Source organism: Battus philenor, unplaced genomic scaffold (assembly GCF_028537555.1).
Source record: "Battus philenor isolate CCGP_79_NKW_IND1 unplaced genomic scaffold, ilBatPhil1.0.hap1 SCAF_4, whole genome shotgun sequence".
Lineage (NCBI taxonomy): Eukaryota > Metazoa > Arthropoda > Insecta > Lepidoptera > Papilionidae > Battus > Battus philenor.
In genome coordinates this window covers 3348634-3367805 of record NW_027181704.1, presented here as the reverse complement: position 1 = coordinate 3367805, position 19172 = coordinate 3348634, and the positions used below count along the sequence as shown (strand labels likewise).

Below are 19172 nucleotides of genomic sequence, written 5' to 3'. Positions count from 1 at the left end.
AGTGGTAAATCAATACCTTTTTTTCTTTACATCTATAAAGAATTAATTAAAGCGTGGATTATAAATCTAAATGTAGTTTTAATTGGGTATTTAATTTTAAAAATAATATCTAAACTGAAGAAGACGTTATGGAAAGCAAAAAGATTTTTATAAAAAAAGTTTAATAGAAGGTACAACACCGACTAACTGCCAAATAAAAGGGAAATTGAATATTGAAACATAAAAGAGCAAAAAAAATAATTCATACACCGCGCTTGTAAATTTTGTATGTTTTTATTGTAAAAGTCGAAATTTTAATAGATAAGGATCAAGACGAAACAGATCTTTGCCTTATTTACTTAATTTCGTTATAATTTTAAAAACATATATTTTGATTTAAGGCTTTGTTATATTAGTTTCATTATATTTTGAATCAGTTTGATTAGCAGATTATTATTAGTTGATAATGATCATACACAAATAAAACCCAAATGAAAGTGATGAAACATTTATTTTTCATTTGAAAGTATATCAAGTTGTAGTTACACATCCGATACTGAGATTCAAATGAAATGTAAAACACAATTGTTGGTATTATACAAAAGAGCGGCGAACGCGCGCGTCACTGGATTGCTTAATTTGCATCACGAAACCGATAATACAAACAGATAACGTAACAGCAAATATGTATACATAGCTTTATATAAAACAATTCTGTATATATACGCTTATATCGTCACATCGCTGAATGCTTAATACAAATTATATAAGTCACATAAATATTCAAAAGTCACATTTCAATACTTTTACAAAACTGTACATGAAAATTAAGCAATCTGAAGTGCGTTGGCCGCCTCAGGTTCGCCTGTTATTCTAGAGTCATCGAATATTGCGCTAATATATTTACCACTACCTATCTATGCCTTAATTAGACAATACATTTATACAACTTAAGTTAATGACGAGAAGAATATAACGGAATAATAATACATCAATCATCAATAATAAAAATAATAGATTGTGCTAATGATACAAGGGTGTTGACCAAACCATACCATACGCTGCGGCGATTCTCCCTGGATATACTTTGCTAAGATTTCAATTAACATTTATGTGTGGATTTGCACTGGATCGGAATTTTATAATATTATATTATTAGTAAATAATTAACATTCCTTTAAATAATTTATATAATTTCAATCATTTTTTATTGGCAAAAGTGTTATAAAATAAAAAAAAAACATTTTATGAACCCATCATTGATTCTGTAGACTTCGAGCATATATAATTTTTTTAATATTACATATGCTGAATGAACCGATCGTATTTGCCTTTTTAATTGTTTATAGTTCTTTATTAATAATTTAATTTCAATCCAGTGCAGGACCGGATGTTAAAATAAATGTAAATAATTTTTCAAACATCTACAGCTATGCAGTTTACAGGGGAGTACAAACAATTCATCCACGCTCATTAACATAATAAGTTTTGTGACATTGAAATAACTTTTAAAACCTGAGCTATTCTAACTTAATTTAATTGCTATTTTCGATCTATAGGCAGTTTTGTTTCGACCTACAGCCATTTGGAACTGAAAAAGAGATTAAAAAGTTTTTCTATTAGACAATTAGTCGTGTAATGTGAAGTGTATGTTTATTAAATTCTAACTTATCGTGTCTTTCAGTTATAACAAAATAAAGCTGTTCGTGACAGAAAAATCTTGTAGCTTTTTAGTGTAAAAAGCAATACAGATTAATCCAAAACGTTATACGATGTTAGAAATAAAATGGTAATAGAAAAACTCTTTAATTTTTATGCTTTACGTTTTAATTAACCATTAACATTTTAATACGAAACATTAATTATCAAGGGGCATATAAAAACGTGTCGCAACCTTTACATCATAGATTTTGATATATCGATTTAGGATTTAGTACGAAGATTATGTTGAATGAAACCTTACAATTAACCAATCGCACCAACGAACAATAAATAATTCCCCGCGTCTTCCGCTCAGACAGGGGTAATTGTAGACAGGTACAGAAATATATATACACTGTAACGATCGTTACCAGTTATGTCCTAATATATAGAGTTGTCTGCGACGTCGCGAAACAATAGAGATATCATTGGCTTTACAATAAAATGGAACGGATGAGACACTGAAGCCTTGCAACTCGAATAATTATAAAAGCACTAATTTTTACGAGAACACAGTACGCGTCTAGCGACTGCTACTTTTCACAGTGTTACGCACGAGTCAAAAGAGTGGACCGTTCCTCGCACCACTTTTCCTCGGACGAATTAAACAAACTAACGCAAATATAACTTCTCTTTAACACATTTTTAAAGATATATTTCATAAATACTGTGTTTTCATCTCATAAATAATGTAATTTATAATATGATAACGTCTCTGTTGGCCGGATGTATTTTTGTCCACTGCCTCTGATCCACTCTTTTAACTGCTTCTCAAACAGCTCGTAAGTATTTACAGATAATATATAAAAATTGTTTGTAAAATAACAGACACGATGGCACTTGGTTGCGTTGTAAAAGAAAAAAAAAATCGTTAGACGATTTTACGACGTGAAATTGTTTCGTTTGGAAAAATGTTTGACACAGCTGAATTTAAACGACCCAAGGTAAGCAACAATAGAACTCAATAGAAACTAATCGAGCATCAGAAAAACTATGTTAATGCTAGTAAGGGAATGTATAAAAATTAGTTTCAACTATATCAAATGTTAAATCCTCAACAATAAATACTATAAATCTTTGGTTTCAATTAGTCGTTTGATTACAAAAAGTTTCCGCTTATACAATTATACATTTGCAGAAGAACGCGCGTCGCGCACGGGTCTCCGGCGCGCCTCGTACGGGTCACCTAAGTTTGCACACTCTACGGCTCTTACGAATAAAACCTATCAAAATGCGCTCGCGAGAGTTCGTCGAGTTGACATTGGTGAGATACGTTTACTTCGGTCAATAATTCTCAAAATTTGGCACGGAACGCACGGCGTGAGTTCGACGGCAGCCGGCTACGGATCGCCACGCATAGTCAAGCAACTTCATTGCAATCTGTCTAGCGAGACTTATAACTGATGTGTCGGGTACCACATAAAATAGTACAGTTACAATCTAATAAGAGAATACGACGACAAAACATGGCGCCTATAACACATAGAGTTACTATCATTCGATGCAAGGTTTTTGCGTATTGTTTGGCACTAAATTCAAAATTCTTACGATTCCGAAAATAATCGATATTATATATTGAATATTTTAATAACATTTGGCTGTCATAAATACGTTTTTTTTTTCTGAAATGAAAAGTAGAAATTTATGTATAAATAAATTTTATTTTTTACAAATATATTATATTTTAAATTTGTCTCGATTATTTTTTTCACTAGACTACCAAGAAAGAAAGTCGATTTTTGAGTCATTTCGTACACTTCAATAAAGAGTTAGACAGTGACATAGTGTAAATGTGTGCATTGAGGAGTCCATGAAATCGGCAAGCTGCAGCAATGGGTGCTAGGGATTTGACTTTACAGTGTTGGGCGTCGGAACACTGTTCTTCGAGTGACGCAATGATCGCTGCGGCCCGTCGAGCTCACCCGCGCGCCTGCGTGCAGCCAACGGCGTACATCGCGAGGAGTTAGTGCAGGTGGGCAAGCTTGGGCAGAGCAGCGACGACGCGCACGCGGTCGCTGAACTGCGGTGGCGGCGCGATGAGCGGCGCGGAGTCGGCCGCGCCAGCCGGCTCCTCGGGCGGCGGCGGTAGCTCCGCCAGTGAGACGGCGGCGCGCGCTCGCCTTCCCGGCGCCTTGCCCACGTCCACGCCAAGCCGCTCTGCAGCCGAGCGACCGCGGCCCACGCCTGCACCTGCGCCACCGCGCAACAGCGCCGTGGCTCGCTTCCGCGTCAGCGAGTTGTGACGCTGCATAGGCGCCAGGCTCTCCGATGAGCTGTGCACCGGCTCGGTGCTGATTACGTCATTGGAAGACTTTACCGTCACCGAGGTGCAGAAAGAAACTTTGTCTCGCCGCGGACGAGCCTGCGCCTCCTGATCGGAGGACACGCCCGACGAGGAGTTGTCGCCGTCGTCGCGCTCGGCCAGCTCGTCCCCGCACGACTTGGACGACTTCAGCCGAGTGCGGATCTTCTGGATTTCGTCCACCGAAAACGAGTGCTGCATTGAGCTGGAGCCAGAGCTGCTGCCGCTGTAATAAAATAGCACAGTCCATGTTTTATCATTATCACACACGTACACACACACACACACACACGTACGAAATATTTTATAAAGTATTAATTTTTTTCTGGACATTTAAAACTTTATTTTCGAACAGGACGATTATTTACACGATGAATTGAGAGTTCAAGTTGAATATTCTATGATTAAAGTTTGAACTAAATTGCTTGTGTTGCCGAATATAAAGTTAAGATTCACTGGAAACGTTAAAAAAAAACGCCTCTTTAGTAATAGTATGTGATACAACATGGTTTTATTACAAGGTAAAACAAACCATTTGATTATAATACAACTTTTTCTGTTTTCATATTATCTGATGCCGCCACCACAAGCTACGAGGACGAACATTATTAACGACACAAAAAGGACAACACAATCAAAAATAACGTCAATTAGCCGGACTAACAAGGCGTACAACGACCTGAAAAGTATTTTGACTTCACGGGTGTTAATTGAAAATTGCACATTTATAATAGAACAAACATTAGCAGCGCACAACTCGCTCCCGAAGCAGGTATTGTCACAAATACTCCCTAAAGATGTAACCGACTGTACCTTTACAAAGTCACCAATAACTAACAGTACATCTCGCCTTCAGTTTCATAGATAGTCACGTATTGATATCTGAAACTGAAACCAATATTCTGTTGCAACTTAATTGCCCTCCATATTCTCCGTTTGTAAATCTACAACATTAAAATTATTCATTCCAGGAATGTCTTGAGTTATCATTAAATTTTGTACTGTCTAAGAATTTAATAAAATGTTATAATTTTCAAAGACATTTAAATCAAAATCGCCCTAATTTTACCGACAATAATTAAAGTCAGGGGTATCAAACTATAAAGATAGAAGAATAGAAGAGAGAAACTTAGTTAAAAATACCAGGCTTGACTTTAGGTTGGTTCGCATAAAAAATTAATGTACATAGAAATAAATATTTTTATTTTGACTAGTACACTATGATAACTTATATGAAGTTTAATTTTTGTTTATACTCTGATACTTAACATTACATCTACTGTCTCACCTATTTTGAGAATTTTTTTTCAAAATTAACTGCATCCGTTGACTGGACCGAAAAAATGTTCTAAGTCATAAACGGCTCGCGAGTTTGATACATCTCCTTTAAGTAAACTAGTATACAGTTCTATTATGAGGGTAGTGCAACAGTAAATTATATACGATAACTTTCTGTAAGGACAACATATGCTATTCGGATTCGGGAAGATATTTTCTTTGCCTGGATGAACAGAATCATTTGCGTGTACTTCTAAGTAGTATAACTTGTCACCTGGCGTTGCTGTTGGCACTGGTCTCGGCGACGGGCTCCGCAGGTTTGTCGGGCTCGTCGTCCGACTCCGACATGCTGTAGTCCGGTTCCGGTATAGGCGGTGCAGGTGTCGAATTCTGAAAACAACGTATATTGCATATGTTTGGAAGTGATTTACACTGTGAATAAAAATAAGGCAGTATTTTGGCTCTAGATAAATAATCAATGTGACTATAAGTTATTCAAGGGGAATTTAAAGAATTGGGAAATCAAGTACGTGTAATTTTTTTTTGGAGGAATAAAACATGAATAAATAGCGTTAAAGGTAAGAGCTTAGCTACTGCTGCAGCTTAGCGATTTTTATCTAATAGATAAAGGCGTAACTTTGCGGAAGTCCATCCTAAGTAAGAAAAGGACTAATATATAGTTACTTCCGCTATGTAGCTGTAGTCGTGCAATGAAGTTCACCGCCCGCCAGCCCGCTTATAAATGCGCATGCGGCAAATGATGCGAATTACACCACTACCACCGTTAATTTACTCAACACGTGTTTTACCTCTCTACGGGGCATCCTCAGGAGTAATTTTACACCAACTAGTGCCAAACATCGAGCACCAGCGATTTTTGGAGGAAAATAAGCACAAATAGACGAAGTTCTTTTGTAATGCAAAATTATGTGTAATTCTTTATGAAAGTTCGTCTGTGAGGTAGTAAATCTCGTTATTTCAGCAATCATATTATCAACAACCGGATTATAGCAATACCAGCTGTAACCTCAATGAACTGATGAACATTGATTGGAACTGCTTGCAACAAGCGTCTTTCCATATATTAAATAGAGCTAAGATATAGACGTTTAGAAAAGTGAACCAATTACGCATTAACGCGTTTCAGATGTGGTGCTATTGGCAAGGACTGCTCGTAGAACCAACGCATTGATACTAATAGAACCTACGGTTTCCACCAGGCTTTCTGGTTTCACATTGCTAGGAAAACAGGTGACAGCTTTGTGAAGCTTTTGATCACCGCAAAAGTGGATGGACGGCGACTACGAGAACTCAGCCAACGTTCACCAACTTGACCGAGCTTACGGTAAACTAGTAAATCGCTATTACGGATGAACCTATTAATTAATACAAAACTTCTTTGTTTTGTATTTGTAACTAACCTGTTTTAGGTGCTGACTTTTTGCAGGTCTCCCTAATTGCCCACAAAAAGCCGCGTGGGTACTATCCATATACTGTTAGTCATAATGTGTTCAGTTTAAGAAGATTAATACAACGTTCGATAGCTGAAGCAAAACAATCGAATGTCACAGATGGCTTAACATGGTACGCGATAAACTTTTTAGAAGGAGTCACGATCCCCCCGTGAGGTAAAAGCAAGGCTCTTACTTGACGCACGAAAGGCTTGTGCAGGTTGAAGGGCTGCGCGTACTGGTGCGTGCCCTCGTCGGCGGACTGCGCTCGCCCTCCCCACGTGCGCAGCGACGTCTTGCGCACCTGAGAATCATTTACACCATTAATAAACTACTGCTTGCATTCCTTTATTGACTTTTATAAGAAATCCATTATACTATTAGATTACCATGTATGTGGGAAGAAGAGATTGTAACTATAGGCGGTTAATAACTAGTTCATCACTCTTTCTCTCCCTCTCTTTCTCTGAGAGAGAGAGAGAGAGAGAGGGGGGGAGGGAGAGAGTGAGTTCCTGTGGCCTGTTGTTTTGAGGCGTTCATCATTATCACCCGGAAAGGTAACTTAACTGAAATAAAGGATTTAATTTGACTACAGTTTGAAAATATATCAAGTGTATGTAATACATAGAGATCTGTTGAATAAGGTGTATTTGCAAATAATATACATAATCACCGTAATATACATAATCACATAGCAGCAGAGAAAAAACTTTACGTGCAAATGGTGAAGGAAAAAGAATTGACATTTGTCATATAAAAATGGGAACACATAATTATCACATAACAAAATGAATGGAACTTGATAATGAATTGCTCTAACTACTGTATTATAAAATATTGTCAGTGACCACAAAAAATGTCCGAGTGTGTTGTGGGCTGTTCTCAGAATAGGGCGCGTTTGAAACCCTCTTAGCTTTAAATTGAAGGATGCGCTTTAGGGGAGTATCTGATTCTAGTTTCTATCAAATCGATCTCTTCTGGCACCGTTACGACCATGCCACATATCACCGATCCATAAGTGGCCACTTTATAGGGATTACCTTATGTGGATAATAAAGTTAATAAGTAAATGAGGGTGAATTATTTCACCAGTGTGTGTGAGTAGTGTGTGTGGGAGTTTACCTGTGTGTCGGGAGCGACGTTGGGGCGGTACGCGACGCGGGCCAGCTCCTGCGGCGAGGCGTACAGCTTGGCGACCGTGCTGGGCCGGAACGACGACGCCGGGGCTCCGGGCGGGGGCGGAGGCGCCTCGGCCGGCGGCGGCGCCCTGCCCACCGCTGTCAACAGTCAAGCATACTTACACATCTCTCCAACTTCTTTCTTTTCTTATGTTACCGTGTGATTATAATATACAGGGTGATTAGTAATAGATGCAAAAGCATTAAAGGATGTATACCTCATTTGTCAGCACAAAGATTTTAAACTTTAACATCTATTTAATTGACAGCAAATTATTCAACTTCATGGAGTCTAGATAAAGGTATAATGAACTTTTAAAATGAGCTTTATGTACATAACTTTCAGACCATAATTGTTGTACATTTTTCTATGTAAAAAAGTGTTGTAGACAAAAACATATGGTGTTTTTTATAGTTTTAAGTAAATATTTCAAGATTTCGTAGTAAAATTATGTTAATTTCAAATGTATGAATTTAAGGCTTGTTACTGGTAATGGGTAGGGTAGGGCGGAAGTGTTACCGTGCATGTCGTCGCTGGAGCGGGTCCGTGTGGGGCGTGCTGCGAGCTCAGCCGCCAGGTCGGGTGTGGAGTGGAAGTCGCGCCGCAGAGAGCTGGTTTTGCTCCAGAACTGCGTAATTACATAATGAACATTGTAGATTGTCTTGTAATGTTTGCACCGTGTGACTGTAGGCATTTCAGGAGAGTTTTTGCTATCTTAATGCGCTACGTGGGTGCAATACGGATTGGTGTCACAAATTTTACAAAGCTTCGGTCCCAGAATATGCAGATTCCTTATGGTACGCATTAAAAAAATTCGTGAATCCTTTGGAGATTAAACCCGCGATCTATACTAATTATTATTAAGTCTATTTAAATTTTACGCTGATGTACACTAATAAAAATAAAATAAGGGTAAACGAATGCTTCAAACATTTGAACTTAAAATGCAATCTGGATGCGTCTTGAATTCAGATGCAAAAAGGCTCTCTAGAAAACAAAATCTATAAACACATTTTTGACTAGGATGCGGTAGATGACTAAAATCATAGGCGAGTACGTGGTTGGCATAGTTTGCTATTTCTTTAAAGCTTTCGTCGAATTGAGGGCTGTAAATGATTGTTACATTAGACGTGTGGCATAAAAACTACATATATAATTACACAGTTGCAAACCTGCGCCTACCGACGTCACACTACGTCTAGAAGAGAATAGTCGTCTTGTTAACTGACGACGGACTTCTAATAACGCCTAAAGTACAACAAGAGAACATTGACAAAGATCACAAACAGTCAACTATACGACCTTGGGAACCCTTCATGATATTCCCGCAGGTGTATAAATATCCATGTATTTAATGGAATCAGGCGTTACCTCGCGGAAGTCCATCTTGAGTAAGAAAATCTCTGTGTTTGACACTAATCGGTGTATCATAACTCCTGAAGATGCCCCGTGGAGGGGTGAAACACGTGTTGAGTAATTTGGCGGTGGCGGTTGTGTGATTCGCATTGTTTGCCGCATACGCATTTATCAGCGGGCTGGCGGGTGGTGCATTTTATTGCACGACTACCACTGCATGTGCGGAAGTGGCTAAATATTGGTCCTTTTCTTAAATATCCATGTAACTGCCAATATAAGTATTCCATATGGAACAGTCTTTTATCTCAATTAGGTTATAAAACCTCTCTTTACTCTTATAGTTCTCTATTCGAATATGTCGGTAGCGTTAATATGATCTCCGGGTGGGTTAGTGTGAGGAACGGGGTGTATACAATACCTTCCCGCGGCTGCGCTTCATCTCGGCGACGGATGCGTAGACGCGAGTGGTGCGTGCGGGCGAGTACGGCGGTGACGCTGACCCGCCCTGGAACGCCGAGCGCGTCATCATGCCGCAACCTCCCCCACTGCTCACATAAAACATACACATTATAACTACACCTAGTATTAATAAACATAACAATAACAAATATACATAACCAGTAATAATAAATATGACCACTACGCTTACAATATTTTGAGTAAATTTTTTGCGCGTACGAATTAGAACGTCGACTTAAATTTGGACGTTATTAGTGAGAAATTAGATGCCGTTTTTGTCGTTTCAGCCCAAAGAGGCTTATTGTAAGGCATAGGCCTCTGTCAAAGTTATCTATGGGCGGATATACCAAAATCAACACACAGGACAGACGTGTTGGCAATAACTATGTTGTAAACGTCTTATTCATACATAACATGCCATAAAAATATTCGGAAGAGTTTACAGGATGTTTGAAAATAACAAATTGATTTTTGAATAGTGTAGTTAATTGTAATAATCTATAAAGCTTTTACACCTGTATCTAATCACATTGTATTTTGTATTTGTTTATTTTATTAATAAATGAATAATGACTTGGTGTCCGCGTCGGTGTCGGCATCGGCCTGCCGCTGGAACAGCTCCTCGAGCTCTGCGGCAGTGATGCGACCGGAGGCGGGGCGCGCGCGAATCGATGCGGTGCGCGGCCCGCCCGCTGCGCCGCTCACACATGCGCCCACGCCCACGCCCGGCACTGGGGTACCGTCTGCGAAAACGTATCGGTGTTTACACTTACAGGGTTCTTTATTATGTAAAATTTTTAATGCGTTACACGTCATTTTCAGACTTAAAACATCTATAAGTCAATACTGGAGATTGGATGGATTACTAAGAGTCATCTAAACAACTGGTTGTCATATGTGCTTTCGAAATAATCCACAATTAGTTTATATTTTGTTCTCTTTATTAGATTTGTCATTGAAAATAAAATGTGATTTGAAGCCATTAAATAAAATAAATATAGTTAAATTAACTATAAAAAATATGTACTATTTTATTTAAAACTTAAATAATTTTTTTTGAAAAAAGTTATTGCATAACATTTTAGAAATGTTATACAATAATAACTTTAAATTGTCAACAAACTGTAGTTTTCTTTAGTCCTTTCACTATTAACACTTCTTGGCCCTTCTTTATGGATCGGACTTGATGCAGTTCAAAACAAGAAAAATAACTTTTGAATTTGCTTATTAGATAAATATACAAGTTAAAATTAAGTGTATATGTTGAGTGCGCTTACTGTTGCTCCCATGCTGTACAGATTCAGCCGAAGACGACTTGCCGGCCACACTTAGTGGCTCGCAGCTTTCCTCCTTTTCGCCGCCATTTTCTGTAAGTAAAAGCAGTGTTTATATAATAAAATTACATGAGCGGTTTGCTTAATAACATATGATTATAAATAAAGAATAAGTTAAGTTTAAAGTTTAATCTTTTATATTGTATTAAGTTCGCTATGGAGATCTTCATTATCACGATGTTCTTTTAAATGGTACAATTACATTATTCTAGCTGGCTTCAATAATAAGTCTACATATATAAGAACGAATCGACAAACGTGATGAAAAGTATAAAACTTTAGAACAAATCGCGAAAATTGGCTGTTTTATTTTCATGTTTTCATTAAGTCAAGTTAAGTAAGCTTATTATTGAGAGAAAGAATAAATAAATGATTTTTTTTTCATACAGATATGTAAAGAAAAAGGGTGAACTGAGCTTACAGAATAAATTAAAACACCTCTTGTCCTAGATCTCTAAAATTAGACATCATTAATACAAGTATACATAAATTATCGTGTATAATAAAAATATACAAGGAAGATATAATGACACTATTACTTAAGTGTTACAGTGTAAGAAATATAATTTTTTTTTTGATGTACGTAACTCGTTGTTTACTATTAAACTATTTATAATATTTATATATTCTTTTGAACTCTGTTGAGTCTCTGTTGATACTCAGAATATTTATAAATTCTTTGGACATGGTTGAAACTTGATAGTACAGTCGGTAAAGGCAGCTAGTCAGAAAGAAAAATCGGGAGTGGCTAATCAGTTTCGAACTTCTCAAAATAAAAAAATATAGTAAATATAGCATATTCGTTATGTATATTATTAACACGTAACTGTATTAATGGTTAATGAAAGAAAATATTTGTAGTAATATGTACTCACCCAGTCCTGCAACCATGGACTTCGCGCGCGCGCGGCCTACACTAAGGGTAGTACGAGGGTCGCGGCGCGGTGGTGCAGGTGCGGGGCTTCGCCCTGCGAACACAGTTTTCTTAAGAACACGTTACACTAAATGAAAGGGAGTAGGATTGCTTGGAAAGAAGAAAATGAAGTCCTTTGTCATGCATTGTTGAAGACGATAGTATAAGATTCCTTACTAAAGCCATTGTTGCACTCTTGAGGGATATCCCGTGCAATTATCAACATTATTTCTGCCGTAAAGTTTTTACTGTTGGCAATTGCACTCACAGATTTCCGATAAGACCGGTTGGAAGCGGTCTGCATCCAAAGTTTACCTGCGACCTTTATATGGTTGCCAGATCATCTTGTGGGCGAATGTCACACGCTGCGCTTATCGGTCTGTTATATCAATTCCAGAACAGCGGTATCTGTTCTCTAGTATCTGTTATCTCTCTGTGGCTACTTTCGGAGCGTATTTTAATGGAAATATCATATAATATCGTCTTTTCTCCACAAGTGAACATAAAAAGACCTCAAACAGAACATGCATAACAGAACAAGCAATAATAAAACAAAGAATTATCAGAATAGCGCCCAATTTCCATTGATCTTTCTTGCGAGGAAACTTAATTGGTACAAGTTTCAAACGACAAGATGGTAATTTTTGACTAAACATAATTTCAGAGATAATTTATGGTTATGGTTATTTTATTACGATCAATTAGTTTTAATACACTTCGTGGAAAGTTTGACTGTGGTGTTTGAAATCGGGCTTATATAGTAAGTAACTAAAAAAGACGTTATTTCTTTAATCGCCTGTAATACACAGGCAAGACGATCAAGTAATATAGAATCCGTGACATGGTTAGATATCATCATTTTTCAAAGGCAGAGCATGAAAGTGTAGCTATAGTTTTGATATATCACGTCGACTACAGAAACACCGAATGTTTTCACTGGTAGTTGAAAATAAGTTTTCCTCGATTTCTCACCTCCTGCAGCTTTCCGAGGCAGCGTGGCAGCGTATGGTCGGCCTGAACTGGACAATTGCGACTGCGACTTGCTGGCCGGCACCGTGCACGCCCCATTCTCGCCTGTTACTGCGTTTTAAAATAATTTTAATATCGATATCTTTCATTCAAATAATAAATCTATTGTTTATTTAATTACCGCTACTTAAAGAGACGACAGTCATCGACACGAGCGCGCCCGAGCTGCGGATCAACTCCACCACATGCTCGTGTGAAGCCGCAGACACATCCTCGCCGTTGATCTGGAATTTCAACACATTTGGATGTAAATTACAGACTCGGATTAATTGTTGAGATCATTATTCCTTTATAGCCTTTCCTATATTTATTAGAAAAAAAAATACGTTAAAAACTGGTATTTTAGGTACTAGATACTTAGGTGTTACATTAAAAAATTGCTTTCAATGTTCCTCTTCTAACTTTATCAAAAGAATAGAGAGGGATAAAATCGTCACTGGATGTGTACTAGGGGATCATTATCAGGTTTTATTTTTCACTGATGAGAGGCGTTTTTATATCCTCGACACGTAGGTTATTAGCTTTATCATCCTCATCATTTCACTCGATAAAGCTTCACGATAAGGCATACGCTGTTCTAATTGCTACAATAACCGCTCGTATCCAGGACTTGTCACAACCTTTTTTATATTCTCGGTTCACCTTCAGCTCGTATTCGCCAATCGAGAACTTTTTGGCCTCAACGGCCGACGTTTACAATAGTGATATGCCCCGTCCACTCCTAATTTAGACGAGTAATTTTCTGTGGATTTGCTCGTTTTTAATTCGATCCCTCAAAAAAGCTCAAAGCATTTACCTCTCCGTTACTCTTTAGGTGATCTTGAAAAACTTATAAGGCCCCGGAAGCCTATTACCGCCGCATTACCAGCCATTACCTTACACCTTTCAGCCCCAGCGGCTGTTGATTGCACAATAAGTTTATTAATTAGATTCTAAATAGTGTATAGATACCGCAACGAGGAAGTCGCCTTTCTTGAGTCCAGCGCGGTCGGCCACGCCGCCCGCGTCGACGTCGTCCAGATACTGCAGCGCGGGGCAGCGAGACGAGGGGCGAAGCTCCATGAGCGGTGAGGAAGCCTTGGCGCCGCGCAGCACGAACCCGAAGCCGCGGCGCGCGCGGTGCAGGACCACCGTGCGCGTCTCCATGTTCCCGTAGCTGTCGTTCGGAAGCCGATCGGTTAGTTTTAAAAGCAAAATTTACCCTATCACTTTCGACGATAGGATCAACGCTTGATTTGATGGAATGTTTAATGCACCTGATATTATATTAATTACACTACCAGCTTAACGTTTTATAAGTAAAATTTGCCCAATCACTTTCGACGATAGGATCGACACTTGATCTGATGGAATGTTTAATGCACCTGATATTATATTAATTACACTACCAGCTTAACATCGGTGAAGAATTTCTTCTCGATCGTATCTTTATTTCTGAAAGTCAGTACAGTTATTGATTTGAATAAATTATAACCGCAGGTAGATTTCTATTTTTTTGTTTTATGGCCCCCGTTATTGGCAGCCTCCCGTACGAGTATCTGATTTTGAACAGAGCCTTACATTTTTAATAATTTTTTTCACATATTCTGTTATTGATACACTCGTATATCATACGGTAGGTGATGGCATGTTATTGCCTACTTGATCTTTTACCGCTTACTTTCCCTACAATTAGTAGTTTGTCGAAGTTATCTGGTTGTCTGCGGTCAATGTGGCTAAAATAAACTAGGACTTATTGGTAGCATATTGTGAAGAACCAGGTCGTATTCTTAAGTTGACCAGGGAAGGATTTACATTTTTCTTACTTTAAAAGCGAAGTTATTTAATGAGTGAGATTATTCCTTGGAATATTTTATAGGTATCATTATTTTTATGAGATAAAAAAGTTTCTAGTAAGCTAAAAGTTCTTTGTCAAGTGACTGTCTAAGTTAGTACCGCATTCAGGAGGGTACTAATGATGTCCTTTTCTGCCATTAGTTTGCTGTTCTAATGTATTCAATATTTTAGGTTTCAAAGGAGTCGTAACCAGCGCAGACAATTGAGACGTACCAAGCTTGCTAATGATTTTGTTTACAAAAAATATGAATAAAATAATTTATAAGTGAGCCTCATGATTGTATAATTAAAAAAATGCAGTTCGCTTGTAGAAAAGATCGATTGATATTAGGTACATCTTAAACAAACTTTTTCGAAAAAATGAGAAAGGAACTAAAAAGTTCATATGGTATAGTCATTAATGAAACAATTGACGGTATATGTTTTTAGTATCATTTATATAAATACTACTAACCGTCTTTGAAATAAGTTCTGCAAATAAGTCCATATTGGATGAAAATCCCGCGCGAATGATTTAAGCAGCCGACGGAGCGTGCTGTCCGTTGCGCACATCGGGTACGACTGTCCCCGCGTACTAACAGATGCGCCGTGTTTGTAAACTTTCTTACTATGTTTACTTTCGGTTTATTATTACGCCGCATAGCGAAACGGGGTGCACACCGATGTCGCAACAGTTGTGCGATATCTTTCGAAGATGTCATCGTGTAAGTTCTTTGCGAAATTGTTCGCAATTGTGTCATAACAATCTAGTAATTGATGACGGACTGTATTAAAGAATGTATAACAGTTTGAATGGACTTCGTAACGTAAATTATAAGAAAAATAGTTGTAAAAAGACAACATTATCTCTACACATTTCTAAGTGGGCCACAGATGGCTGCGGGTGCAGTGAAGTATCTGCAAGGTGTTTAGATGACCTTGTTGGGGTTTTCGAAAAACGTTAATCCTTAATAGCCTAGAGTTTCAATTTTGATACCAATCTTTTAAACCGAATGTTCACATTACTATTAGTTTTTTTATAGGTTGGCTGTACGAATTTTACTGTTGTGTAATATTCTTTTCAACGAAATTAAAAAAAAAAAATATTTTTCCCTTCATCTAGACCACCAAACTAACACAGGAATATTAAAAAAAAATACTTTCGAAAATCAGGCTATTAAGGGTTAAATGCAGAAAGCTTCAATATAGGATTGAGGAAGTATATGGAGAAGGCACATGTCCACCAGTCCAGTCCTGCAGATGAATTGATGATGCCTCTAGATTAACTGGTTAAAAACTCCTATAATGCTATAAGTCTAAAATTGCACAATTTTTGTAAAAAGTGTAAATAAATCAAAAGGGTCAAAATAGCGTGGTATGTTACATACTAGGTGGGGTTTTTTAACAGGAGTTAAAATCTACCTTACACTGGCTGGTATACTTAATGGAATTGTTCCGTTTCTCTGGATTATTTTAGTTATTCTATCTATGCAGTCACCTTTTCTTAATCCTGGGTGCGGTGGCGCTGTACGTTTTGCTGAGCGCCATCTCGCGGCGCCCGGACACGCGCGAGTGGTGCATAGGCCCAGACGATAGTACCTGAAGTAACAATAGAAAATAATTATTTATTATTAAGAAAGCTAACAAACTTATAATAAAATTATATTCTGAAAAAATATCACAAACTTTCGCGTTGGTGTGTATAAACTTAAACAGGAAAAGTTAAAAAACTAGGCAATAATTTATAAAAAAACAAATGGTCACAGTTTGAGTGCCTCCCACGGAATCAGTCATTAAAAATTGTTTTGCTGAGAACCGTCTTGCCATTCAAGTGTAAAATATGACAAGATGAGTAAGTTCATTGAAATTTATTGCATGACGCAAGAAGAACGAAAATTCGTCTACAGCTGAAATCTTCTGTAGTTTTGTAGTTGTATAACACATAAAGTGTTGTATCTTTTGAAACTACCAACTATAAGTTACTATCGTATTGAAATGGCCTTTAGCGTGCCAAATCTATTAATAAATGTTTAAGACTGGAGTATAACATACAATTACCTCAAAGTTTTTTTTTCAGAGATTCTGAAGATTGCGTTAATACATGCATATGTAAATTGTTATGATGTATTACATTATAGATTATATTTAAATACTCCTATACTACCTAATATATAAATTAATACGTTACAATGAATGATAGCGCGATTCGGAAACAGAATTTCTATTTTTTTTTAAGTTGCAATATTTAATAACCTCTTTATCGTATATAGCCTCAAGGTTTCTCTCAGTAGACTTTGTAGTTTTTCGATGTTTTGTTTTATATAACTAACGGGTTAGAAAGGCAGATGTGATGATGATCGAATTCGGCTTTATCCAGTAGGAACTAGTTTAAGACGTACTTAACATTCATCGATAGTTACCGATCGTGATAGCTATACTAGATTTTTTAACTAAATTCTTGTAATATCTATTACTATCACTTCTGAAAGCGCTGACGCTGGGAGGAGCGCCGGGATAAACACTATAAATCATTAATAGCTGTCCTTACTTGATGTAAATGCGCGGTGTTCTGTCGCAGACGCACCTCCTGCACGCACTGCGCGGGGAACAACCCGCACGCACCAGAGCCACGCACCGTACCCTCTAACATACCGTCCTCAGCTGAACCCGTCACTGAAAAGTTTTTAAATGATTTTTTTTTAATTTTCAACCTCATCATGGCAGCTGATAAATGACCACTGAGACTTGCGCTGCTCGCATTCTGGGACTTCTGGACATGGATCCATCTAGTGGAGGGAGGGGAGGTTTTTACCCATGCAGCGTGTGTCGGCTCGTGGTCGTTCGGGAAATCTTGGTTCTTCTGCGGATTTCCACATTTTTGGTTGAACCTCGCCGTTTAAATCCTTGTTACTATCATTATAATTAATATTAAGTGCAGTATAAAATTGTTATTGGCTTCGTGTTATTACAAAATGATGGCTCGTGTTTTAGTCAAAAATGTTCTTATTGTAAAGCGTTAAGAATGATCGAAGCAGTGGTTACGGTCTGAATCTGTAATCGATCCAGATAATGGCCTTTTATAATAACGACGCTATTTCAGTGATGTTATGTCAAAGATTAATTATAACTTGAAGCTCTCTTGTCTGAGTTACTGTATTTTAGTTTTAATTCTTCGTTATTACTTTTTTTAGATATAAAAGAAAACATTAAGGATTTTATTCACGAACATTAAATAGAGTTTCGACTGGTAACTAAAGCCAAATACTTGCTTTCATAATAAAAAGGAAATGGACACTTTCAAAGTAGAAAAATATCTGTCAAAAGATTTTTTTGGTTTATTTTGATTGAAGATGGGGAAGTCGGATATGAATCAATTGTATTGTCAGGGTTTTTGAGGTAAGGGTGTTGGAAGAGGGGGTGCGGGGGTTTAGAGGTGGAGGTGATGCAAGTGGAGGTACTGGGACATAGAGTGTTATAGATGATAGCAGTTTAAGGTGCGTCTGGAAGGGTTTTGGACGTAACGAAATTGGCAGCTTTAGACTAGTCAGAACTCTCCAATGATGTTGGTCATTGAAGGTGACGCTGTTAGGGGTGGGACGAGTTGGAGAAGGTTTTGTAGATGGGGAAGGTGGAGATGGGAGTGTTGGGGTTTCGAAGGTTACCTTCGACGATGTCTCCCTGCGCGAGGCGCAGTTGTCCGGGCGCAGTGGGCTCATGCGCGCGCAGACACACGGCGGTCGCTCCGGGCGGCGGCGCGCTGCCCGTGTCGGAGGCGCTGGTGCCGACGCCACTCGACTCTGACACCACGTCGCTGGCCTCCCCCCCGCTTTTATCTGCCGACAGCGCCACCCTTGCTTCACGGCCCACCGCACTAGCTCGGTCCCGCGTGCCTTGCGAACTTGTTGTTTGCGGCATGTACGATATTCAGCGCGGTTTGTTATAAGTATTTCGTGTTTATAAGAGTACAAATGGCCATTTTTAAGAAAGTCACCATAGCTAAAACTGCTTTGCGTTTTAAATTTAATACTCAATAATTTGACATTCTTTTCACTCATAAATTTATTGATGTTAATCTATTTACAGAAAAATATTTACTTTAAAAATTGTTTTTTCTTCTTTAATACGAACACAGCACGTTCTATTTTTTTAAAAAAAAAAAACAGGTTTCGTGATTTTTAACGATAATTATTTTCTGTGTCTAAAGACTCAATGGTGATAATAATGTTCCTGGACAACACAGTTATGGGTGTGTAGGTAATTCCGGTTTGATCTGAGTATCCGATGTTATAAAAGCGGATTTACTCACGGGACTTCTATGCAACCGACTCGTTCAGTGGAACATCACTAGCGACACATTCACAGTGCGGGGCTCCTGT

General features: G+C 38.0%; 1 protein-coding gene across 1 annotated transcript in view; it reads right to left on the bottom strand.

Moving 5' to 3' along the window:
- Positions 1–488: 488 nt before the first annotated feature.
- Positions 489–19172, bottom strand: part of Prosap (prosap) — a 144090-nt gene continuing 125406 nt past the window's right edge. Inside the window, exons 9-23 of the mRNA XM_068771939.1 lie at positions 18459–18629; positions 17345–17469; positions 16295–16395; positions 13933–14137; positions 13103–13205; positions 12925–13032; positions 11915–12007; positions 10983–11072; positions 10280–10448; positions 9665–9791; positions 8410–8518; positions 7834–7988; positions 6908–7015; positions 5535–5650; positions 489–4208 (exon numbers count right to left, since the gene is read on the bottom strand). Of these exons, the coding sequence (XP_068628040.1) occupies positions 3644–4208; positions 5535–5650; positions 6908–7015; positions 7834–7988; positions 8410–8518; positions 9665–9791; positions 10280–10448; positions 10983–11072; positions 11915–12007; positions 12925–13032; positions 13103–13205; positions 13933–14137; positions 16295–16395; positions 17345–17469; positions 18459–18629 (2345 nt within the window). The 3' untranslated portion in view covers positions 489–3643. The remainder of the gene's footprint in view (positions 4209–5534; positions 5651–6907; positions 7016–7833; positions 7989–8409; positions 8519–9664; positions 9792–10279; positions 10449–10982; positions 11073–11914; positions 12008–12924; positions 13033–13102; positions 13206–13932; positions 14138–16294; positions 16396–17344; positions 17470–18458; positions 18630–19172) is intronic.